The 25,626-nt window shown below is 43.3% G+C and overlaps 1 protein-coding gene across 1 annotated transcript in view; it reads right to left on the bottom strand.

The window, feature by feature from the left end:
- LOC130124360 (probable G-protein coupled receptor 158) overlaps window positions 1-25,626 on the bottom strand; it is a 77,358-nt gene that overhangs the window by 8,894 nt on the left and 42,838 nt on the right. Inside the window, exons 4-8 of the mRNA XM_056293818.1 lie at window positions 24,882-25,093; window positions 23,630-23,698; window positions 16,208-16,317; window positions 9,844-10,082; window positions 4,603-4,741 (exon numbers count right to left, since the gene is read on the bottom strand). Of these exons, the coding sequence (XP_056149793.1) occupies window positions 4,603-4,741; window positions 9,844-10,082; window positions 16,208-16,317; window positions 23,630-23,698; window positions 24,882-25,093 (769 nt within the window). The remainder of the gene's footprint in view (window positions 1-4,602; window positions 4,742-9,843; window positions 10,083-16,207; window positions 16,318-23,629; window positions 23,699-24,881; window positions 25,094-25,626) is intronic.

Here is a 25,626-nt window from a genome sequence, read left to right as displayed (position 1 = left end):
TGGCGGCCCTTTGTGATTCTGTGTCGTAACAGGGAACGGTATGAAATGTACCAGAACACCTTGACTCCCTCACCATAATACAGAACAGAGCAGTGAACCGTAAATGATCTGTGAAAAGAGACAGCGAAAAAGAAAACGGGGCCAGTATAGCGTTTCATCGCAACCATTTGCATTCCTTACTGGGGTAAAATCAGGAAAGGTCATTGAAAGGTCAAGGTAATGTGGTATTTTTGCTCTCTGAAGCAACGTGGTCTGAATACCGGCTACTGCCAAAATAAAGGAACGCCCCAGTTGGCAAGAAATGAAAACTATAATTATACGAGAAAGACACAGGTAGATTAATGGGTGGTGGGATGAAAAGGTTTGATTCCTAATGAGGTCAACCGAGGCAGAAATTGAGGCAGAATTTGATATTACTGATGTTTGAAGGCAATTCTGGTAAAAGTATCTGCCAAATGTAAATGTTTATGCACATAGTTTCACAATTTATATCTTTTTTTTTTCCTGGATTTTTCCCCCCTTTTCTCATCAGTTGTACCCAGCCAATTACCCCACTCTTCCAAGCCGTCCCTGTCTCGGCTCCACCCCCTCTGCTGATCCGGGGAGGGCTGCAAACTACCACATGCTTCCTCCGATACATGTGGAGTCGCCAGCCGCTTCTTTTCACCTGACAGTGAGGAGTTTCGTCAGGGGGACGTAGCGCGTGGGAGGATCACGCTATTCCCCCCAGTTGCCCCTACCGACCAGTGCTAGTGCAGTGACCAGGACACATACCCACGTTCAGCTTCCAACCCGCAGACACGGCCAATTGTGTCTGTAGGGCTGTCCGACCAAGCCGGAGGTAACACGGGGATTCGATCCGGCAATCCCCGTGTTAGCAGGCAATGGAATAGACCGCCACACCACCCAGACGCCCCCACAATTTATATCTAATGTTAATAGGGCCCTTCAACAATTATAGCTGTATGGCTCCTGTGATGGTCATGTCCCTATCCACTGCACATTGTGAAGTAAACAGTGAATGGTTTGATGATAATAATAATATTTGGTGGTTTTCTTTGTTGCCTGATCAAAATCAAACTGAAAGGATTGTGAAATAGCAGAGAGTGTTTAACACCACCCTCGGCATAACACCAAATTTCTCTGAGGAAGATGGTGTCCCATTTCTGTCACCATTTTATGCAAGCCAGACGCTTGCACAATCGATGCCAAGGCACGCTGGCGAGCTCTGGTGGCCCAAAGCTCTTAAAAAAACATCAGTTGTGGTTGCCAATTTATTGACACCTCTGCAACAGGGCTGGCATCCCATTCTCAAGCAGCCATGGTAAAAAAAACACAAAAAAAGCTCTCTGATAGAAACAAAGTAATGAGAAAGTCAAGACATTTTATCTTGAATTTTACTACGAAAAAGTTCCCTTCACACATTTAGAGCAAATTCTGAGATTGCGAAAATCCCCGTTAATCACAGCAAATGTTAAAATAAATAAATAAATAAATAAATAAGCGAATTAGATAAAAAATTGCTAAAAAAAAATCAAAATGACCTTACTGCATTATATCTGGGAAAACGCTGTGCCGCTTTCAAACAGGGCAGGTGAAAGGCAGAGCGAGCAAGCGAGAGAGAGAGAGAGAGAGAGAGAGAGAGAGAGAGAGAGAGAGAGAGAGAGAGAGAGAGAGAGAGAGAGAGAGAGAGAGAGAGAGTCCATATTTTAGCTCTGGTCTCTCCCCCCAGCTAAGTCTGCAGAGACCACAGCATTGCCCAAGGTTCAGAGGTCATTGTCCCTCTATAACCACTCACTGTTAATGAGACACACACTCATCACATGAGAGGTTCGAAAAGGATTGTGTGTTTGTTTCTGTGTGTGTGTGTGTGTGTATGTGTGTGTGTGTGTGTGTTTTGGGTTTTTTTTGTGTGTAAGCAGGTATTTCCGTGTGTTAATGTTGGGACTGAAAAGCAATGATGCAACTTCAATATCAACCCCACCACACACACAAACACACACACACAAACACGTGTCACAGACACCCTGAGCCTTATCTCTGTGCCACAGTGGCAGACTGGCTCTGATGTCAGCCAGCGTTCTCTGGTGTTATATCTCAGGGCAAGGCAGGCTTGATTTATAACTGTTTCACACCCCTCGACAGAGGTGTGTACTTCCTTGGAATTTTTTTAGGCTCTCTGCGGATGAAAAGCGCCTCCGTTTTTTTTCGCCTGCTGCTTAAATGTGAGAATATTCAGTTGCTGTCGGTTTTATCTGAGACAAATTAACTCGTTGCCACGGGGCTTTAGGTGAATTCTATAGAAAATAAACCTGACAAATTTTAGACCCACTGACATAAGTATGACAAGGTACTCTGCAGCCAAACAAGCTGTAAGTCTTGATATTTCTACCTGCAGCATTCCCGGGATGTTGCAAGCCCATCTACTTTTTAAACTACTACTACTACTACTACTACTACTACTACTACTACTACTACTACTACTACTACTACTACTACTACTACTACTTCTTCTTCTTCTTCTTCTTCTTCTTCTTCTTCTTTTTCTTCTTCTTCTTCTTCTTCTTCTTCTTCCTCCTCCTCCTTCTTCTTCTTCTTCTTCCTCCTCCTCCTTCTTCTTCTTTTCCCTTTTTCGGCTGCTCCCATTGGGTGGTCACTTGGGATCAAGTATGACCATCCTCCCTCTGGGTCTTCAGGTGAGCGTAGAGGCCAATCCTGGAGCTGCATAATGGGAGGACGCCTGAGCGTGACAGCTTTTTACGTGGAGTGGCTGATGTGCCTGCAGCCACCACATGGTCCTTAGCAGGGGGTGGCATGGAGACTCAAGGCGACTGGGGACCACCCTCTGTTGCAGTCTTCATCCACCTTCACTGCCGTTGTAATCTGGAGACATCTTCCGCCAGTTCCACCACTGAGGGCTTTGTTGGATCACGTGTTGTCTGGAACCCCCCCTTGACCTATCCGCCTTGGGTGACCCTACCAGGAGCCAAGCTCCGGACGGCACAGCTGTTGGGATCATTGGTACACACAAGCTTCTCCGCCATGGCAAGGTGGCGATGCAGGAGAAGACACACACACACACACACACACACACACACACACACCAACCTCCTCTGTTCACCCTACTGACATGACCCATATGGTTGATGTGAAGTGTGTTCTCTACAGTACTGTGACTAGAGCATTAGAAAGCACACAGATGGGCAGGAAGGTGAAAGGCCGACAGACAGGCAAATGGGAAGTGAGAGAAACAAAGTCAACAAGCTAGGGAAGAAGAATTGTTGTAAGGAATTACCGCCAAGGTAGGATGTGATTTCTTCACATCTTCAGCCTTAAATATACTTCTGTCAAACCAATTTCCCACCTCATTGCAGTGTTCCCTAATGCCACGCTCTACGCTCCATCCGACGCCAGCGGTATTCACTCATGTCAGGCGTCAGGCTCCATTTGACATCGGAAAAGAAAATACAGAAAACGTGGATCAACAGATCCTCTGGCTTATTGCACTAACACTTTTGCTTAATGTACCTTTCTCTGTGAATATGAAACTCGCCTGTCTAAATACTAGATCCCCCCCAGAGATCATTTAAATGATTTTATTCTGCATAATCACAGTTTTTATTCATAACTGAGAACTGGTTGAAGCTTGGTGAGTGCTTGCAGGAGATGTAACCCCATGGAAATGTATTCTTGCCCCATTTGAAGCTGCTTATGGAAAATGTGGCGTGTGCATAACTGATTCTTTTGCCTTTATTAGTATGGTTCCTCTGGCTCACTTCATAAGGCAGAAAAGCATCTCTCTGCTTTTTCCATTGCCATGCAGATGTGCATGTCAAGCCAGCCAAGTGAATTAATGAGGCAGGCTTTTCCGCATTTGTCTGGCGGATGTTATGGATGTTACAAAGGAAAAAGAAAAAGCAACCCTTTTACAATGAGTTTCACACAAAATGGACGTCCTGGGTCCTGACCACGTTTCTAACCAAACTCAGGTTGCCATTTGTCCATTAAGCCCAAATACAAAGCCTGTTTCCAAGCACCACGGATATGTTAATCTGACTGAAACCTCGACTTCAAGCAACATGTCAAAAGGTTTATTCAGGCAACATCTTTTCAGTCTCAATTACTTTACAAAATCTATTTCCGTTTGTCCTTTCTTTTTTTGGGGGGGGGGGAGTACTGCCACCCTCTTCTGCCTTTCATCTAGCATGTTCAGCACTTGTAATGTCCCGACAAACAAATATATTTCCCCATGGTTATGATTCAACAACAGCCTGCAGTGCCATCGGTGGCAGAGGAACCGGAAGTCGTGCACTTGTTCGGACAGCCCATCCATCACCGTTAAAGAGGAATTCTTCCACCAATATTACCTCTGATCTGTTTTTTGTTTTTTGTTTGGTCAGTGTCTCCCCTACGGCATTCATGCCATATCTTTCCATTTGTTTCATTCTTTCTACATTCCCTTTCACTTTTTTCCCTGCTTCTCTCTCACCCCCCAGACAAGACACTGTCCAACCATTCATGTATCTCCCCATCTCTCGCAAGCTGTGTTGTTCGGTTTTCTCGCAGTTGTTGTTCTTTCCTCCCACACAGAGTGTGACCCACCTGATGATGTGAAAGATGGCTGAAATGAGGAGCTCGTTGTAGATGGCCACTGCGATGTAGCGCGGTTCATGGAAAGCCGAGGGAACGGTCCGGACAGCGTAGCAGAGGTACACACCCCACAGCAAGAAGAGGAACTCCGCTGGGAGAGACAGAAACAAACAAAGTATGATCTCTCTCCATCTCCTTACTACGCTCACATCAACAGCAGAATACACCAAGTTCAGACTTTTACACCATATTATTTCCCTGTATACAATACTGTCTGTGTGGCTGGCAATTCTGTGTCTTGGCATGACAAACAGCACAAAAGCTTTAGGCATCACATAGGTCCCACTGTTTACACACTTACAGCAATACTTCTGCACACTTGCTTCACCCTCGTGAGATCTTCAGTCTCACCTGACTGCAGGTATCCGCACCCTTACAAACAATACAGTCGCATCACGACTGAAAACAACGATCCGTTTCATATGCAAACTGCCATGAGCTTTAACTAAAGTTTCAATGGCCATGTGTACTATTCAGAGGATTGGGGAATAGTTGCAATCACAGCATTGTAAGATGGCGAAAGATGTACGCCCCCCCCCCCCCCCTCCGTTCAGGGCTGGTCATTCCCCTTAACATAGATGGCCTCTTTGACTCCCTGTTCAAATCAGCGTTCCTCCTTATCAAGGATGTGCACATCCTCACACTTGAAAGAGTGTCCACTGGCCTGTAGATGGATGTAGACTGTGGAGTCCTGGCCTGACATGTTAGCTCTCCTGTGTTGTGCCATTATCTTGGCCAGCATCTGTTTAGTTTCCTCAATGTACAAGTCACGGCAATCCTCCTGGCACTTAACAGCGTACACTATATTGCTCTGTTAGTGCCAGGGAACACGATCCTGGGGATGGACCAATTTCTGGCACAGCATGTTTTGGGGTTTTAAAGTAACTGAGATGCAGGGTGGGGATAACTGCAGTCAGTTGAGACTGAAGAAGTCACTTAGATGAGTGATGAAACGTTTCTCCCAATAAATGTTATGTCCAGATGAACTGATTCATCTTTCTGTGATTTCCTTACCTGGATTATTGAGCATGCATCAAGACCTCGCGAGATATTATTTGGTAAATTCTGTGAGGTCGATGCAGGGTAAGGATAGACTTATGAATGGCCACTGCAGTATTTTTGCACTCTTGCTCTCTGCCGTGCAGCACTGAACCAAAGATGAAACACGTGACAGGGGACTAAGCCACTGAAGACCAAACCGCTGAGATCTGGTGCCTTGGGTGTTGACAAGAGTTATGTACTTTCTCATTAAGAAGCACCACAACAAGACCCAGTGTTATAGAATTTTCTGACTCCCCACAGAATCTGACTCCCCTTGGCATGAGGTTAGGTTAAGTTAGGCTAACCCCAAACCCCCTACCCCTAACCTGTTCACACCAGGGGAGTGAGAAAATTCCATAACACCGGTCTCTCTGCAGTGATTTCCCTCAGTAAGGGAGCTGCTGCCTCCGTTGTGTCTGCTGACCGATCGCTGCTACCATCTTAACTCACCAAGGTCAAATAGCCCATTCAGGATTCATAAAGCAGAGAGGTGTTGAAAGGCTCTTGTGGCAGGCTCTTTTTGTGCTTATAATTGCATGTAAACATATCCTTTTTTCATCGTATATGATATATAGTCACAGAAACCTTGTTAAATTGCCACTTGTGAGTGTACTGACACATTGAAACAGATTGGCTGAATAAATATCATTTTGGAACAAAACGCAATGAATGAATTTTTTTATTGGTGTTGTCGGATTTCGAACATGTAAAATAGTGTCTTGACTCAGTCTAAAATATATTGCATTGGCTGCTACTGGCTTGTAAACACACAAAAAGCATTTATTTTTACCACTAGTAGAAATATATACATTCTTGGATTATCTTTAAAATGTATGTAAACCCATTTAAAAGTCTTCAAGGAAGACTGACAAGGATTGCTACCAAATCCTCTTCAACGGCTAATTCCCAGCTAACAGGTAACTTCTTTTACTGCATAGTCAAAAGTGAATAACAAGAAGCAGCAAGAACACATCAAGGGGTCTGCCAGAATATGAATCAATAATGGACTGACATTGACTGGAATGAATCAATATTCATGAGTGGGCCTGTTCCATAAATCATCACTAATTATGCGGTACATAGCCTCTGAAGTGCTTTGCATGCTAGGCTGTTTGTGAGTGGAAAGAGATAACAATTCAAATTAATAGAGATTAATGACTGACTTGAATGAATTGATGGCTGCTGACATTATGAACACTTTTTGCATCCACCCCTTTTAAACAAGAGCCAGACCAGTTCAGAGTGTTTTCTACTTCTGCAATTCACGTTGAAGCACGCATTTTTTCAAATATATTTGAGTACAGATTGTAGCCATTTATTTATTTTCAGAGAAAAATATGTTTCCGTGAGCCTAATCATTGTTGTGAAGATTGTCATATAAAAAAAAATTTAAAAAAAAACGTAGGCACAGAAAAACAATTGTTAGGAATATTCTATTTTACAGACTTTGCCGTATTGTGATGTGGATTAGTGGTGCAGCTTTGCAGGGTGGTTTCTTCCATTCAGCCCACCATCAGCCCACTGCTGTGCTCTCACTGGCTGTCAGAGAGAATCAGCGAGCCCCACTTGTTTCACATCTTGTTTACAATACACACACTACAATACACACACACACACACACACACACACACACACACACACACACACACACACACACACACACACACGCACACACACACACACAGAGGCAGACATAGAGATACACACACACACACACACACACACACACACACACACACACACACACACACACACACACACACACACACACACACACACACACACACACACACACACACTGTGGGAGGAAGGAGGTTTCTCTGCCAGCTTTGTTCCATTCCATTTGGAGACTAGCGAGCTGTCACTGCGCCCCAAAAAACAGACACTCTTTGTTTGAACAGGCACGTTGCTCCTCTGTCCCATGTCCTTTGCTGTTCTCCTTGACCAATTCTTTACTTCTTTTCAAATTCTGTGCCTCAGACTGTGGAAAATACGTTTGGCATCACTGCTCGCTTCCACTTAAGTCTCACATTTCACTTCTTTCATTTTCTCTCTCTCTCTCTCTCTCTCTCTCTCTCTCTCTCTCTCTCTCTCTCTCTCTCTCTCTCTCTCTCTCTCTCTCTCTCTCTCTCTCTCTCTCTCTCTCAGTGTTCAGAGGAGAACCAAGCAGTGCCACCCAGGATCCATCCTCTCACCCTTTCCAAAGAGGATTAGTGGTTCCTGCTGTCACACTTGCTTCTGTAAGATGCTCATCTCAGCCTTCCCGTCTGAACAACCTGTCATTTGGAGACCTACTGCAACGGATACCCAAGGGTCGTCTGGGTCTTCATGCAATACAGATAAATCCGCTTGCAATGTTACCCGTTTTTCTTGATGCCTGTTAGCATTAGAAATGATCAGTTCTTGCCCTTTCACAGTTTGAGAAATGAAAAAGAATTTTTTTTTTATAAAAGACATCATGGCAGGATAAAAGTAATAGCTATATTTGATGCTTTGGTTTTGGTTCACAGACAAGATGTGAATGAGGTTTAGGATCAAAGTGGTTTTCCCTGTGTTGTTTAGCCCTTCTCCTGACATTTTAATCGTCTATGGGTGTGGTCTGATGGAAAAAAGTTTGCACTGGTCCCCCTAGGCATCCTAATTCAACTAACTTCAGCCAAAGTCAAGCAACAACTGCTTCTTCATCTGAAGTTAAAGGATAATTCTGGTGTTTTATAACCTGGTTCTTGGGTTACGATGTCGTAACACTCACCGGTTTTATTGCAAAGATTTTGGACACAGGACCACCGCCGGACACACCTTTACAACGGCGTCTTATGGAGCAATGGAGCATGAGCATCAGACATGTTTCATCAAGTCCAATTTAACCCAGTTAGTATCTAAACCAATGGATTTGGAAGTGAAAACAAAGAGCTAAACATTTACATCTGAAAGGTCCAGTATCATCAATGGTCAACGGTACTGCTGGGCTACTTCCTGGTTCAACTTGCAGGAATGACCAGCTTATGCTTAACATAGGTAGTAGTTATCGACAAAAAACCCTGGGAAGTCATCCATCCATCCATCCATTATCCAAACTGCTTATCCTGCTCTCAGGGTTGCGGGGATGCTGGAGCCTATCCCAGCAGTCATTGGGCAGCAGGTGGGGAGACACCCTGGACAGGCCTCCTGGCCATCATGAGCCAACACACAATTGGATAGAGGGACGAGGAATAGTTGGAAGTCATATGCAATCAAAAATCATGTACACCGTACACATGTACACATGTGATTGAGGCACTATGGTTTTGTTGTTGTTGCTGAAAGGAAAGGTTTAAGGCTGTGTGTTCCACCGGAGACCTGTCGTTCGCTGGGTACATGTTCATTCTCTTTGTTTTCTATGGTGAACTTGTGTTTTCAGCACCCTGAACCCAGTACAGGTACTCAACCTCTTTTCAGTGCCCAGTGCTTTGAGTGCTTCACCTATTCAATGCCACTTCCCAATCAGGTTGAAGTGTAGGCAGGACCTATAAACAGGAAAGGCTCATTGGAAGACGTAAACAAGAGGTACAGCTCCGGTTTGTACAAAGTGCAGAGAAGAGCTAGTCCTTTTTTTCTTCCGCCAGGAGAGAATATTGCAATTACATTGCAAAAAAAGAGAAAAAAAATGGAGTAGTTTATAAGCTATGCAAAGCTAAAAAAAATAAAGGGAAAGGCTTAAATTTTTTTTATAATAACACATCGCTTCCCTGCATGTATTTCACACAGCAACAGCAAAAGCATGACTCCTCCCAGCGCTCACCACCTTTAGCAGCCTCAGGAGCTATGCAAGTGCTCACCTCCAGCTCTACTGCCCATAAGATGTCATGATAAAGCTGGGTCCAGTGGTGGCCCCGCATCCACGTCTCCATAATGAAGCCAGTGAGTAAAATGACATAATTAGTATGCATGATGGCAAAAACTATGAAAGTAAGACCCAGGTTATAAAAAATTGAATTATCCTTTAAATTCTTTTGCTCAGAAAAATTAAATGGGAAGGTGTGGGAAAGGAATAGGATATGATAAAAAAGAACAGGACCAAGCAGGATAGCTGGATATATGTATGTAGTACTCCTGTGTGTGCACACATGTGCACAAACACACACACACACACACACACACACACACACTCACCAACAGCCATCATGTAGTCCCAGCGGTCCAGCAGACAAATGCTAAACTGCAGTCCCTCTGGAGTGAGGCCTGCTGTTATGAGGGCCCGGGTCAGCTCTGGGCGTTGGCACACAGCAGAGGTCCAAGCCACCAAGAACCACAACACCACCAGGAGAATCACTCCCAGCAACCGCAGGACCCGCCAGCTGGTCATATAAGGCGTCCTTTGGGCCGTACGGGACAGGAACACCTTTAGCACCCTAGACAGAGCGTTGGGGGGGGGGGGGTTAAGTGCATGACAAGAAGCAATTACTTGAATTGTAAGCGATGACATTGGTCAATTAACACTGCTTTCTCCATGGCTTGCAACTCAGATTCGAAGGATTTTTCTGTGGAAAAGATGTCATGGCTAATGTAGCAGGTAAGATTGATGTTGCAGCTAATGGGTAGATATCTACAGTGCTGTAGTTTGAAGCAACAGCCTGAGAGGGAGGACACAGTGATTGTTAATGTCGCATCTCTCAATTTGACCTCTATTTCCAGGATACCATAATAATAATAATAATAATAATAATAAACTTTATTTATATAGCACTTTTATTAACAATTTTACAAAGTGCTTTATAAAAGAAATAAAACTAGACAAAGCAAAAATGAGAATAAGACCAGAGGAAATGAGCACAGAGGAGATAAAGACAACAAACAAATATGACCAAATAAAAAGGAATAGATAAAAACGGTATAAATAAATAAAATATAAAAAATTTCCGGTAACACTTTAGTATGGGGAACATAGTCACCATTAATTAGGTGCTTATTAGCATGCAAATTAGCAACATGTTGGCTCTTAATTGGTCATTATTACGTACTCATTAATGCCTTATTCTGCATGGCCTTATTATACAACCAGTAAGCCATTAACTATGAGTTTTCCCTCTATAACCTCAGAATTATTGCTTATTAGTAGTACCATCTCAATATGCTTTGCTTAGTATGGACTTTATAAGGTGGTAGTACCACAAGAAGAGTTATTCTCCCTTACTAAGACTTAATGAATATGGTCTGTTCTTACATAACAAAACACAAAACTACAAGTGTTAATAGTGTTAAATTACTGTAAATTAAGTTTTTGTTACTTAGAATATGTTCCCCATACTAAAGTGCCATCTTGATCATTACTAATTCACTAGTAATTAAGTTTTTTTATGTTCCCCATACTAAAGTGTTACCAAATTTCCAAAAGCTTTCACAAAGAGAAAAGTTTTAAGAAGAGATTTTAAAGAAGCCAGAGACTTCGTGTGTCTGAGTTCAGTAGGCAGGGAGTTCTGTAGTGTGGGGGCTCTAACAACAAAAGCCGGATCACCCTTTGTGACAAACCGTGACCTGGGAATAATCAGCAGGGCTCTAACTGTGGCTCTTAATGGTCAAGAGAGCACATACCAGGTCAATAAATCAGGGATGTATTTAGGAGCAAAACCGATTAAGGCCTTAAAAGTGCGCAATAACATTTCAAAATCAATTCGAAATCTAACAGTAAGCCAGTGTAGGGAGGCAAGCACAGGAGTGATGTTATCATGCCTCTTTGTCCCAGTAATGAGAGTCAAGCGGCATTGTTTTGTACCAACTGGAGATGGTGGAGGGAGCCCTGGTTGATTTCCAAGTAAAGTGCATTGCAATAATCAGGCCAAGAACAGATAAAAGTATGTACAAATTTTTGTAGATCAGCAATTAATAAAAATGACCTAATTTTAGAGATTATCTTGAGCTGGAAGAAACATGACTGAACAACATTTTTGACTTGATTATCAAAACAGAGGTTAGCATCAAATATTACTGCTACATTCCTAGCAGCCAGCTTAATACTATTTGACAGATCGCCAAGATTAGTACCAAATGGGCTGATGGAATTTGGGTGACCGAACAGAATGACCTCAGACTTATCATCATTAAATTTAAGAACATTTCGGGACATCCAGGGTTTAATATTACAGAGGGAAGTTATGAGATTTGTGAGGCTGCTAGGATCTGTGGATTTTAGTGGCATGTATAACTATAACTGAGTGTCGCCAGCATAAAAATGGTAAAACATGTCATGCTTTTAAATAACCTGGCCAAGAGGCAGCATGTATATAGAAAACACTCGGGGGCCAAGAACTGAGCCTTGAGGGACACCACAACTCAAATGAGCCATCGAGGAAATAGTTACCTAGAACAACAGAAGATCTGTTAGAGAGGCATGAGCGTAATAAACTAAGAGCCGATCCCTTGATACATACCCAAGTCTCTAAGCGATGTAAGAGGATACTGTGATCAATTGTGTCAAAGGCAACACTTAAGTTTAAAAATGTTAAAACTGAGCAGTCACCTCTGTCTGCAGTCAGCAGTAGGTCATTAGTAACCTTAACAAGCGCTGTCTTGGTCCTATTAAGTGTGCTAAAACCAGGTTGGAAACTGTTAAAAACACTATTAGTATTCATAAAAGATATCAGTTGAGATGAAATTACTTTCTCCAGAACCTTAGATAAAAAAGACAATTTGGAGATTGGTCTGTAGTTCCTTAAGAACAGGGGATCCAAATTAGGTTTCTTTAGCGGTGGGTAAAAATGGCATACTTAAAACTGTCTGGAAAAGAACCAGAGGCCAGAAAATTATTGAAAAAATTGCAGAATAACAGGATGAACAGTGGAAAATACCTCCTTGAGCAGATTAATGGGTATGATGACAAAGTTGCTGGAGGAGTTCATACGGGGGACTGCACTCTCTAACACTGAACTTGTAAGGGTTAAAACTGGGTAAAAGAAGCAGAATTAACACGAGGAATGGAAAAAATGCAAGGGTGGGACAGGCTGGATTTGGGACCTGATATTCTCCACCTTATTTACAAACTAAACAAGAATTTTTTTTGGAAAGCTCAACATCAGGTTCAGAAAAATAAGTGCAGGGACCATTAATAACAGAATCAATAACCCTAAAGAGAACTTTAGTATTGTGGTTAATTCTAGATATCAATTCAGTATGCCGATCTCGCATCCTTAACTGCTTTCTGGTAAATTAACATTTGGTTTTTAAGGGTGTTATGTGCTATTTCAGATTTGTTCACCTTCCATTGTCATTCAGATTTTCTACAGTCTTTTAAGGCCTCGAGTGTGATCCTTCAGCCAGGGGATATTATTTGATTTTTGTTTCCTAGTTTTAAACAGTGCAACTTTGTCGAGGATGGCTAGGCACTGATCATTGAATGACCTTAACAGTGCATCTGCATTGAGAGTGGATATAGCGGAATTAAAGGATAATGAATTAAAATGTGAGAGTGTGTAGTAGGGTAGAGACTAGGAATAGAGAGCTGTAGTGCAACTTTAAAAACAACAGTTTTATGGTTAGTTACAAGCGTATCCACCAGATTAAGATACCCGAGAGAGAAACCAGATGAGAGTACAAGGTCTAAAATGTGGCCTTTGAAATGTGTGGCCCCTTTAACAGATTGAATGAGGTTAAGAGTCAATCACATCTTAAGGCATGACAATGGATAGCTCAGAAAACTCAGAATTAAAACTAACTTAATTAGGAGGCCTATAAATTAAGATGCAGAGTAAAGGGGGAGGGCCAGTGATTAAGAAACTTAAAACCTCAAAGAAAAGAAAATTACCAAAAGTAATAGGATGGCACTTAAATATACAATATACAGTAGGATATAACAGTAATAACAAAGAACAGAACCCAGAAATGAGTTGTTAATGATTTAGAATCCACACATCTTGATTATCACAAGGAAAATTTTACAATGTCTGGAAAGTCCCAAATGGCGAAAGTTTTCATTATTCTTAAAGTCAAGCATATTTAGCTAATTTGAGTGGGTGTAAAAGGGTCTCTTTTTTCAAATATTGAAATAAAAAAATGTGAGTATCAGAAGAATAGAGGACCAGTTTACATGCATCCATCATGTTAAAATGTGAAGAAATCCCTCATTGTGCACTTTCCAGGAAGGGAAAATGACATGAACTAAACTAAACAATCATTGATTAAAATATAAAACACATCTGTTATGATGATTTTCAAATGACTGGACAGAGATAGCATGAATCCAAAAAGTACAGCCCATTAGAAGCGAAACCACCATTTATACAGGTAATGCAAATGCTTTGGGCCCGCAACAGTTTAGGGCCTGCACACACGGACCCCGCTTTATCTCGTCACTATCGTATCAAAGATCTCAATTCGAGCACTGAGTCATTGTACACTATATGGTATACTCAAAAAAGTGTGCCCACGCATATGGACATTCATACTACTGCGTAGCAAAATCCACACAAAAGAGTTAGCTAGCTGGTGAAGTGTCAAGACTTAGCACAGTGAAAAGGCCAGAGTGCGCCTATGATGTAAGTAGAACTTATTTATTATTTATTTGACTACTAATCAACTTGTGTTTTGTGTTTATAAGGCTTATATGCAGACATGAATAATGTTGTCAATGTGCAAGTGCGCTGTCGCCGATTATGTTTTCATCTGTCGTGGGGCTCTGACACCAGATTTTGTTAAGTAGGCTGGTCTATCACTATCTTAGCCTTGCTATTATGACTCCTCTTGAACTGTCTCCTAGTAATCATGTCCTTTAGGTGCCAACTATGCAGTGTATTTCGCTGCTGCTGGTCATTTTAAAGCTGCATGCTTTCACTTTTTTCACTCGCTACTGACATTACGTTACGGTACGTCTGATTGTGATCATCTTACATTGGGGTGCTGACTCCTTACACCTATGCTGCCCGTATCTTTAGTTCAGTCTGATACGATTATAAAAATAGCAAACTTTGACTCAGACTTCCAGTCTGTCAGACTGTCTGTGTGTCTCTGTCACTCCCTGACACACAGATATACAGATATATATATAACTGTCCATCATCCCCTCTCTCTCCCTCTCTCTCCCTCTCTCTCACACCCACACACACCCTCATTCACTCTGACAAAGGTAGAGATACTTGGTAGATAATTGTCTATCTTACTGACTGCAGTTGTCTCATCTCTTTGTCTCACCTCTTTCTGTTTCACTTTGTTTCCTTCTCTCTCTTTCTCTCTCTCTCTTGCTCACTCCCTTTCTCTATTTGTCTGTCTTCACCCCACAAGCATCTACACTCTGTCAAGGCCAGGCTGTGACAAATCTGTCTCATCTCTGCTATATTTCAGCAGGTCTGGCGTTGAAAGAGCTGACCCATGGGGCAGGCTTCAGGTTCCCCACGCCAGGAAAATTCTAATTGGTCATTTTGTTGCAGGAAGCCTAAGGCTGAACACTGACCCTCCTCTTTCGTCCAGCCCCTGGCCTTGCCAACACAAACTCTGAGCTTAAGAGCAAGGAGTGTGTGAGTGTCGGAACAGATACTTCAGCATGCAGCTGTAGACAAGAGGACCTGATGAGAGAAATGTGCTGACAAGCAAGAATGGAGGCAAACTGTATGTGCCCGTGTTTGTGCAGATTGACTTGTAGCCGTACCATTGAAATTGAAAAAGGTTATCGTATAGGGAAAACATTGTTTCCGAGGCGGGATAGGAGAGAATGAGAGGAGAATAGCATTATGTCGTTGTATTATGCATATCCCCATATAATAAAATAACCATTTGCAGTTGTTGCTCTGGCCACTTCCTTAACACTGATGCTATTATCACTGATTCTGCTATATTTGCTGTAACTGTACTGTACATGTAAAAACAGATTTACATTTAGTCTGTAGGATAAATCAAGTCATAATGAAGGGAATAATAATAATAATAATAATAACAATAATAATAACAGGTCACACTTTATGGATTAATAAATGAGTAATAGGGTAGTCATAAGACATAAAAACACACTTGTGAACATTAGTAGACAGCTTAAAACATGAATAACAGTCTTATTAATATGGCTTGGGATGTTGTATGTAGCGTCTTATTCTTTCTTTTTAATTCAAACTTAACCTCCTCTCTTAATATCACTTCCTGGACTAAACTATCTACATCAAATATGTGCCCTGTCTTTAACCATTTAGGACTTTGAGCCCAACTTAGCCCTTAGGTTGAGAAATTTTCTTTTGTTTTTCTTGTGATGCTGTTATCAACAGTGGCCTAAAAATTAGAAGACAGTTCTTGAAAATTATAAGCCATCCACTAATGTTAAAAGTGTGTGTTTTGTGTAATGTTAGTACTTAAAAGTGCCCTCTTACTCATTTATTAATCACTATTTAATGCTACTCATTGTGGAGCATGAGCTACTAATACTAATACTAATTATAATAAAGTTAAGAGCACAATTAAAGTTAAAAAAGAAAACAAAATATGCAACTACTATGAAAGCCAATAGAAAGGTAATGCCGGAGGCATTCAGATAAGCCCTGTCAAAGGTAATAATGTACAGTACCTGTAGAGCTTGAGGATGATGGTGCCGTACATGATGGCAAAGCCCAGGAGACGTACCCACCTCAGGAGGATGCAGCGGAACACACTGGGGTGGAAGTACAGGATCATCACCTGTGGTGGTACAGCAGGGTCAGTGTTTAAACTGTCCCACACACACACACACACACAATGCAGCACAGACGGACGTCGCTTCTCCCCCATCGGCCCAACGCAGCAGGAGCTCTAGTCCTGAAAAGAAAGGATAAAAGATAGAGCCCCAGCACAAGGCAGGCAGACTCATATGCTCGCCGCAGTCATGCAGACAGAGTGGTGCAAAAGCTTTCAAAGAGGGCAGTGGATTCCCATTGACTTGACCTTGCTCAGGAAAGAGCATCATAAGAGCTTATTTGACACTTGAGTGCTCCTAGCCATCAAAGAAGGAAGCGACTGTTGTCCTGCCAGGCAAATGTGGAACTGACATCTCCCCCCAAAAACATTGCCTCAGAAAAACCATGTGATTATGGACAAAGATGGCCGATGGATTTCCTTGATCAACATGAGAGTGCTCAGAAGCCACTCCCTAAACATAACCTTAAACTTAACCACAACTTTGACTTAACCACTGTCTGTAACTGTACATGCCATCGCTTCTCATCTGCTCATCTAGCATGACAGCTTACGAGGGGGAGAAGACCATCCCCAGCCTAGCCAATAAGCATTGTGGGTCGTTTTGGCTGCTGCAATTACTAGTTGTTGTTTTTCTCCCCAATTGCTCCTGGCCAATCACCCGCTCTCTGAGCCATCCCGGTCGCTGCTCCACCCCCTCTGCTGATCCAGGGAAGGTTGCAGACTACCACATGCTTCCTCCGATACATGTGGAGTCGCCAGCCGCTTCTTTTCACCTGACAGTGAGGAGTTTCGCCAGGGGGACGTAGCACGTGAGAGGATCACGCGATTGCTCCCTGTTCCCCCTACCCCCCTGAACAGGTGCCCCAACTGACTACAGGAGGTGCTAGTGCAGCAACCAGGACACATACCCATATCCGGCTTCCCACCCGCAGACATGGCCAATTGTGTCTGTAGGGATGCCTGACCAAGCCGGAGATTACATGGGGATTCGAACAAGCGATCCCCGTGTTGGTAGGCAACAGAATAGACTGCTACACTACCCGCATGCCTGACTCAATCACAACTTTGACTTAACCACTGTAACTGTATATGCCATCACTTCTCATCTACTCACCTAGCATGACAGCTTATGAGGGTAGAAGACCGCCCCCATAACAGCCTAGGCAATAAGCATTGTGGGTCGTTTTGGCAGCTGCAATTACCAGTTGGATTTTGTTTATTCAAACTGTCGGTCTAGTTGATCATTTCGGAGGTTGATCACATTGGAATGAAATCCTCGCAGGAAGGAGGTATTGAGGTCAAGCATCAACAAAGCCAGCTAACTCAAAGGTAATTGCTAGTCATACAATAAGGAAAATATGTAGGTTTTGATAAAGGATTTGAAGGAAACCACAGAATCAGCTAAGAGGAGGCCTGTGCCTTGGGATTGGAGAGAGTGGGATGACACAAAAGGCTTTATAAGGTGTGAGTCACCACTGGACTTGGATGAAATCCCAACAAGACCTCATCCTGTGTGGCAAACTGCTCTGCTTCGGCCACCTCCTTCCCACAGTCTTCAAGAAGTACATTATGTTAGTGTTGCATCACCTGCCTCCTCATATATTCACGTTAAAGAGGAATATTACGTGGGTACGCTTGACTATTCGGTGTAACTTTAATCATCCAAGCGGTCAGGCTCACCATAACAAACCGGGAGGAAAAAAAATCCCATTTTGGTAACAACGTGATATCTCCGTGTTTTACGTGGCCTGGCATTAGCAGATGATAAAAGTTGTACATGGAAAAGACAAGCGTGACCTCAGCGATGGAGAGAGAAATAGGAGAGTCTGCAACATGTGATAGTGAGAGCTGGAAGCACTGTCAGCCCCACAAATATCAAACGCCTCCACAACTCATGCTGACACCTCTGTGCTGTACGTTGTTCCATGCCCACTGCCAGAACACTCCGCTGGTGAAGGTTGGACTACAGGGTCTTTACCCCTCTTGTCGTTTATATTTCAGTAGCGTTTGCACAAGTGGCTGTGCTGATGTGTGTCCCTTTATGGGTACTGCATGCATATGTGTTTCTGTAAGTTGTGCATGTTCATGCATACAGTATTGTGCATGCGTACTTGTTTGTGTGTGGGTTGTTGGTGCCTCTAGGTGTTCTTTGCTAAAAAAAGATAAGGCTAAAAAAAATGTCAGCCACGATTTCCGTCTCAGTATGGGGTTCCCGCTCACTCATTACTGTGTCTTAAGGCAGCGACTCAGGTCCAAGAGACAAGACGGCACATGTTAAGCTGAGGGGATGAGCGTTTCCATTTGCAAAGCCTTTACAGCGGTTTCTCCATTCTTTTTCTTTTCATTGGTGAGTGTCTGAGTTTCGCAGACTAACACATCTCCAGCGATCAAAGCCAAGTTGAACTTCATATTCTTCTCCAAATACCAAACACAATATAAAGACATGGTAGCATGCTGCGCTGCTGTCATTTCTGCTAAAAAAAAAAAGAAGGGGGGTGGGGTGGGTGGGGGAGGAAACATCCCCATCATGGTACGCACATATTGGACGATGTTCAAGCACAACTGTTTCCCCAAGTCTGAGGGGACTTGCAGATGAACTTGCTCTGCGTAATTCAAGCAAAACATGAATCCAAATAATAACTTTATAATGATCATAGTCCATTAAGATTATTCCACATGTCCTGTAAAATGGGCCACCTGAGGCATGATAGAAATATACAAAATATGCATTCAAGCACATCTACATAAACCTCCAAACAAATTCAACAGTATGCAGACATGTGGCATGACTCTCTTTATGGGCCTTACACAGAATGCATCATTAGAGATGTGCAGGGAGAAATGCAGGCTGCGCTGGTAAACCAGCTCCCATGATGCAGCAAAATTTGCGTGATGGCAGGTATCCCCAGTACTCACACCCAAGCAACAGCTTCCCCCATGCAACCTCTTTCCTTCCTGCCTTTAAGGAGGCAGGAGAATATCTGTGGCCTGCTCAACGGGAGAGGAAGATGCATACTTACAGGCATTTAGGAATACAGAGAACAGTGTGACGTTGTATGTCCGACAAATAGGTAGGCTAAACAGTGCGGTGAACGCATCTCCACACAATTTTGTAAAGTCAGTAACAGATTTGTTATCTTTCTTTTGCATTTGTAACTGATCATTCTGGTGGTAATACTAACTGGTGGTTTTAACGGCAGAATGAGGCCTCCTTTAAATTATGTGATGCCTCTGTGAGTCACTCCATTTGACTGGTATGAAGAAATCTGAGCAGAAAAATCCGGTTTTTGTAGGTAGGTGATATATCTAAAAGCACAAAAGAGTGGGATGATGCGTCACTCACAAACATGGCCAGCACAACAAAAAAAAAAATACAATACATTTACTTTGAAAAAAACATTTAATCTTTTATCATTTCAACGGTGTTTGAAGTTTCATTCACCTTGTCAGATGCTGGCACAACACCAGAGAGCTAACACCTCAGGCCAGGACTCTCTACACCCATCTACAGGCCAGTAGCCACTCTTTCAAGGATGAGGATGTGCACATCCTTGCTATCCAAAGAGGCCATCAATGTAAAGAGGGAACGACCATCCCTGAACCGAGGGGGGGGGGGCCTACGAGTACATCTGTCGCCATCTTACAATGCTGTGATTGCAAACATTCCCAAATCCTCTGTGAATAGTACACATGGCCACTGAAAATCTAGTTAATAGTCAAGTCTATTTGCATATGAAACTGATCACTTTGAATGGCTGTTGCAGCTAGAAAAGCATTATATAAAATGCAACTTGATTGACTGATCGTTAATTTTGGTTGTAGTGCAACTGTATTGTTTATAAGGGTGGGGATACCTGCCTGAAGAGGTCACTTAGGGCCCTGACACACCAGGCTGACAGTCGGCTGTCGGTGAGCGTCTGTGACCCTAGTTTTTGTGTCCCACACCGTCGGCACTAGTCAGACCTCTGTTGGCAGCTTTTCGGCCGATTCAGCATGTTGAATCGGCGGAGCCCGTCGGTGAGAGAGATCACTCTGATTGGCTGTTCAGCTTAGCGAATCAGTGCAGAACGTACATGCTAGTTGGCCATCAGCTGTAGTCTTTGCAGTGTGTTCAAGTGCTACTTTTTGGCCCAGAAGGCAGGCAACGTGAGGCAACGCAACAGTCAGCCTTCATCGCCGCTAGTTGGTTTGGTGTGTCTGGGCCCTTAGATGAGTGATGAGACGTATCTGTCAATAAATGTTGTGTCCAGATGAACGGATTCAACTTTCTGTGGTTTTCTTACCCGGATTATTGAGCGTGCATCAAGACAAAAAATCCATGAGTGGCCAAACCTGAGATAGGTTAGATAATTGCTGTATTCTTTCTCTGAGCTTCAGAGGAAAAAAAGACAGAACTATATTAAGGTGTTTACTCCTCTGGCCTCTGAGTCATAAGAAATAATAAAACAAATCCAACCCTAAAAAACACAGAGCTATGGTAAACAAAGAGGATGACAGAAAAGAGAAGAGACAATGAGAGTCAACATTCCCTAGGAGTTCGATACTGTACCATACACCTGCTTTTTTTTTCAGACAAACTCATTCTCTCTGTTTTTGTCTCGCTTTGACTGTCTTTCTATCTGTCTTCATGTCCAGTCTTCATGTCCACATCTCTCCAATTACATCCTCCATTCTGTGTTCACTTGGCACCGTTTCTCTCTCTCGCTCGCTAATGAATCACAGCTTGGATTAGCTGATCATCCCGGGTGGTTTCTTCACCCAGCTTTCACCTCCCTGGTCAACAAGACGGGCCAAAACAATAAATCACCACTACAAACACCAGGTAAAACTAGGCCATGTGTACTCACACCTGTACATGCATGCCTTTGTGCCAAACGCATGGATACGCTGAGAAATTCACACAAAGTCAGAAATTTTAACAGACAACTTGGACCCACATACACTCGGGTCAACTTTCGCATGTGTAACACACACACACACACAAACACACATGCACAAACACTCGCACAACCTTTCTGCAGTGCCAACCCTGTAGACTACAAAACCACAAGGGCCCGCATGAAAGAAGTCACATTTTGTGTATTGCCCCCTGCAAAAGGTGGCCCTCCTGGTACACATTCCGCCTCCCCTGCCTCCTCCATCAATTAATCAGCAGATTTATTTTTAAAACGAGTTGTGCTGGAACTTGATGGACTGTTTAAAAATGCATCGGGTGCCCGAGCGGAGCAGCTGCGCCAGGTTTAGCCGAGGAGGCTGTGGCGGCAGCGAAAGGCAACAGCAATAACAGACAGGAGACTGCAGGAGATGAAAGAGAGAAAGAAAGAAAGAGAGTGACAGAGAGAGAGTGTTTATGGGAGGAGTGGTGTCAGGAAAAAGGGAAGATAATTGAGGGAACAATTGACAGCAAATATGTAAAGAAAGAGGCACATCACCAAAATCAGCCAAAAAAGGATGAGAGAGAGACACAAAGAGAGATGGAGGAAAAAAGGGGGGAAAGCCAGGTGCTTGTGGGTGCTGCAGGAAGAGACTCTGGGGTGTGTCTGTGAGAACGTGAGAGGATATCTGTGGAGAAAGAGGAGGCTTGAGGTTTTGGCCTCGGGGAGGTGGGGTGGTTGCTGAGATGGAATGGGGGGATGGATGGATGTATAGACGGATAGATGAGTGGATGGATGGATGGATGGATGGATGGCAGTAGCGCCCCCAGAAATTTTTCATAGGAGTGGCCAAATGGGGCACTGAAAATCTTCGGGTGGCACACCAAAACCAAAAGTCATGACTGAATTTCAGGAATTCTATTATGCTGTTGTAGTTCCTATATGATGTAATTTATGGAGCTGAGGAGTCGATTCCATTGATTCTCATATTTTAAACCAGAGTTGGATTTGATTCCAAAAACTTGAGAGTCATGCACCCCTATAGCTAGCTAGAAACAGATGCTGCTCAGCTGCTGTCAGAGGCAGACTGTGCACGAGGGACGGAGTGTGGCGCAGTGACGGACGATCAAAAGCAGCTGGCTGCCTGGCTATGCATTTATTTTCTTTGACATGAAATTATGAAAAATATACATTATTGATTCAAATGAACAGCACCTAATGTAAAATATCAGATAGAAGCATATTATGCATAATCAGAAGTATATTCTGCATATGTGACTCATGGCTGGGGGGGCCAGTTGGGGGGGGCAGGGATAGTATCAGGGTGGCCGTGGCCACCCCTGGCCACCCCTTGGGGGTGCCACTGATGGATGGATGGATGGATGGATGGACACATCAAAACCAAGTACACTTAACGACATCACAAGCCAGGGACCCAGAATTGGATGCATCCTATTCGAAAAGCTGATAGCACAAATCCATATAACTCCCAATAGTCATATATTCATGCTGTTAGGGGTGTCAGGGATGGAAAACACCCACAATAAGACAATGTCCCTCTAAAGATATGTGGAAAAAATACATATAGTTCATTATAATATGTGCATAGTAGCATGGGAACAATCGTTTCCATACAAAGCAAAACCCTTCTCTTATTGTAACAGTCCATTCAGTTTAGAACGAGGGGGAAAAAAGAAGACGACTTTTCCCAAGAGTCAGCTCAACCGCTCTGAAGATATTTCTTCTCATCAGATTGTTATTCCTCCCCAAAATGGCAAGCATCCAACCACCCGGCACTATTCTCTGTGTTTTAGAAGAGCACTGCCTCACTGCTGGCAGTCTGTGCAAGCATTTGAAGGGCTTGAATTCCCCGGCTAAATCAGATCTCCTGGTTTACACAGCACTCAGGCTTTATCCATCTGCTTGCTTGCTAAGGATGCTTCTAAAGCTGCTTTGTGCTGTGTTCATCAATGTGCATACTCACATACAGTATACCTATTTGTCCACACAGGAGACCACATGCTTGTATCTACACACAAAATGTGGGTATGACAGGGCCTCAAGGACAACACATAACACACATATGTATACACCTACTGCAATTTCAAACACTCTGCTATAAACTTATTCGTGAGGCATCCTAATTGGTATCGAGTTCATACTTAAGAGTTGAGAGGTTGCACAATTTCAGTGGCAATATAATTTATAATGAACAGATATGGTGGGTTTATGGGAGATGAGAGAACAAAGCCCCCCTTTTCCAATACGAAACATAAAAGGCATCTATTTTCTGCCTTTCTGTTCCTTCTAGTGGGAAGATGAGGCAAAGTAGTTCATTACCTCTCCAGCTTATTAGCCCTGTGTGCAAATCAAACAAAGCCAAAATAGCCAAACTTGGTGATCCACTGGTGTTTCATATGACACACAGAGTAGAGACTTACGGGGAAGTACAGCAGCAAAGCCCCAGTCAAGATGGCCTCCACCAGAATAAGACCAGACGTCCGGATCTTCTGTTGAGGAAAAGAAAGAAACCGCGGGTAAACCATCAGTCATATACAAGCAGAGGAGAAGGCACTTTCCCATTGTCTACCTGCCCATCGTTCCCATTGCTACTGTAGATATGAACGAGGGAATCCAGGGTTCATCACCACAGATGCTGCCATGCTGAGGCGTTGTACGTCCAAGGTCTTGAGCCTAACAGGCTAATGCAGGTACCATCAATGGCCCAGTCAAAATAAACAAGCACAGAAAAGAAGCTAGAAAATGCTGCATATTTACCATATTTCAAGGTTTGCCTCTCTCTGTACAACAAAAAGAAAAGAGTGAGGATGGGGCACTTTTGGGTTGGATATAATTACCCATTACACCCTAGCCGATTTATTTCACGTCTTTTATGCAAATTCAAAGGGCTCGGGGGCTTGGGGGGGTCTCCGTGAACTGTTGGAGAACAGGAGATTCTGAGGTGATAACATAAAAGACTTTAAATACCGTTCCAAGTCTGCCTGAGGACCAGTTGAAATTAGCCTACGCGTTGAGAATCTCCTCCTCGTTCTATTTTGCTTCTCTCTGTCAACAGACTCCACATTGTGCAGCCACACTTTGCAGTAAATTTGAAAACACTATGCTTACAAACGAATCTATGATAAGGTTGTGAAGCTTCTTATGAAGCAGTTACTTTCTTGGTTCAAATGAAAACTGACGGGGAAAAAAGGGGGTTGGTTGACATAATCAGCTAGAATCTCTGTCATTGTTATTAATTCATAACAATGTCCCCTGAAACATACAATTAAAAGTAATTATATGAATTACAAAATGTAGAAAGTATACAAGTATACTTTATGTGGATATGTACATATCAGTAGAACAGGCTCACCAAACCTCATTACTCCGCACTTTTAAATTATTGAAATTCTCTCACAGTTTTTACAGAGTATTCTTAATCTGGGACAGTTCTGTTATTTGGCTGCTGGGGGCTGAGTTTCTCTTTCATGTGTCATAAGATCTACTTAGATGGGTTTGCCTAGTTGTAAGAATTTTGATAAACAATTGGAGCGTGTTGGATTTTTCTTTAACTACTATAGAGTGTTCTGAGAGCTACTGCAGAAGCTAACTCTTCATGAACTTCTCACAAAGGCAGCAGCTGTTCATGCAACACTTCTTCGCCTCACCTTACAGTGACCTCTTACCCCTCACCTTGTTCCTTCTGAAGTGGTAGACCACCACCATGCTGGCCAGGTCCAGCACCATGCATAGACCCTGAAAGGTGGCTACAGCAAGCCTGAGGGCCCCGTCCTCTTGAACGAGGCAGGGTGTGTCATCGCGGCAATAGGGGCAGCCCTCACGGCAAGGCAGGCATTTACTGGACACCTCAGAGGAGTCATCTCTGTAGGACCCTTGCTCTTTACCTAAAGATGTACAGAAAGGTGTCTTGGTTAGTGATATGGGATATATTGTAGCCTTTTAAATTTCTGGACCATCTTGCTTCACAGCAAGTTGATCCGACTCCTTCCATGTAGAGTTTGCATACTCTCTCCTTGTTTGTATGAATTTCTTCCCACATAGTGAGGCATGCACATCAGGGATGCACTAATATCACTTTTTTTCTCCCCCTTTTTCTCCCCAACTGTACTTGGCCAATTACCCCACTCTTCTGAGCCATTCCGGTCGCTGCTCCACCCCCTCTGCTGATCCGGGGAGGGTTGCAGACTACCACATGCCTCCTCCGATACATGTGGAGTTGCCAGCCGCTTCTTTTCACCTGACAGTGAGGAGTTTCACCAGGGGGGCGTAGCGCATGGGAGGATAACGCTATACCCCCCCAGCTACCCCTCCCCCCCCCGAACAGGCGCCCCGAGCAACCAGAGGAGGCGCTAGTGCAGCGACCAGGACACATACCCAAATTCGGCTTCCCACCTGCAGACATGGCCAATTGTGTCTG

Source organism: Lampris incognitus, chromosome 14 (assembly GCF_029633865.1).
Source record: "Lampris incognitus isolate fLamInc1 chromosome 14, fLamInc1.hap2, whole genome shotgun sequence".
Classification (NCBI taxonomy): domain Eukaryota; kingdom Metazoa; phylum Chordata; class Actinopteri; order Lampriformes; family Lampridae; genus Lampris; species Lampris incognitus.
Note: the sequence above shows the minus strand (reverse complement) of the source record. Positions and strands in the feature narration are given on the sequence as shown.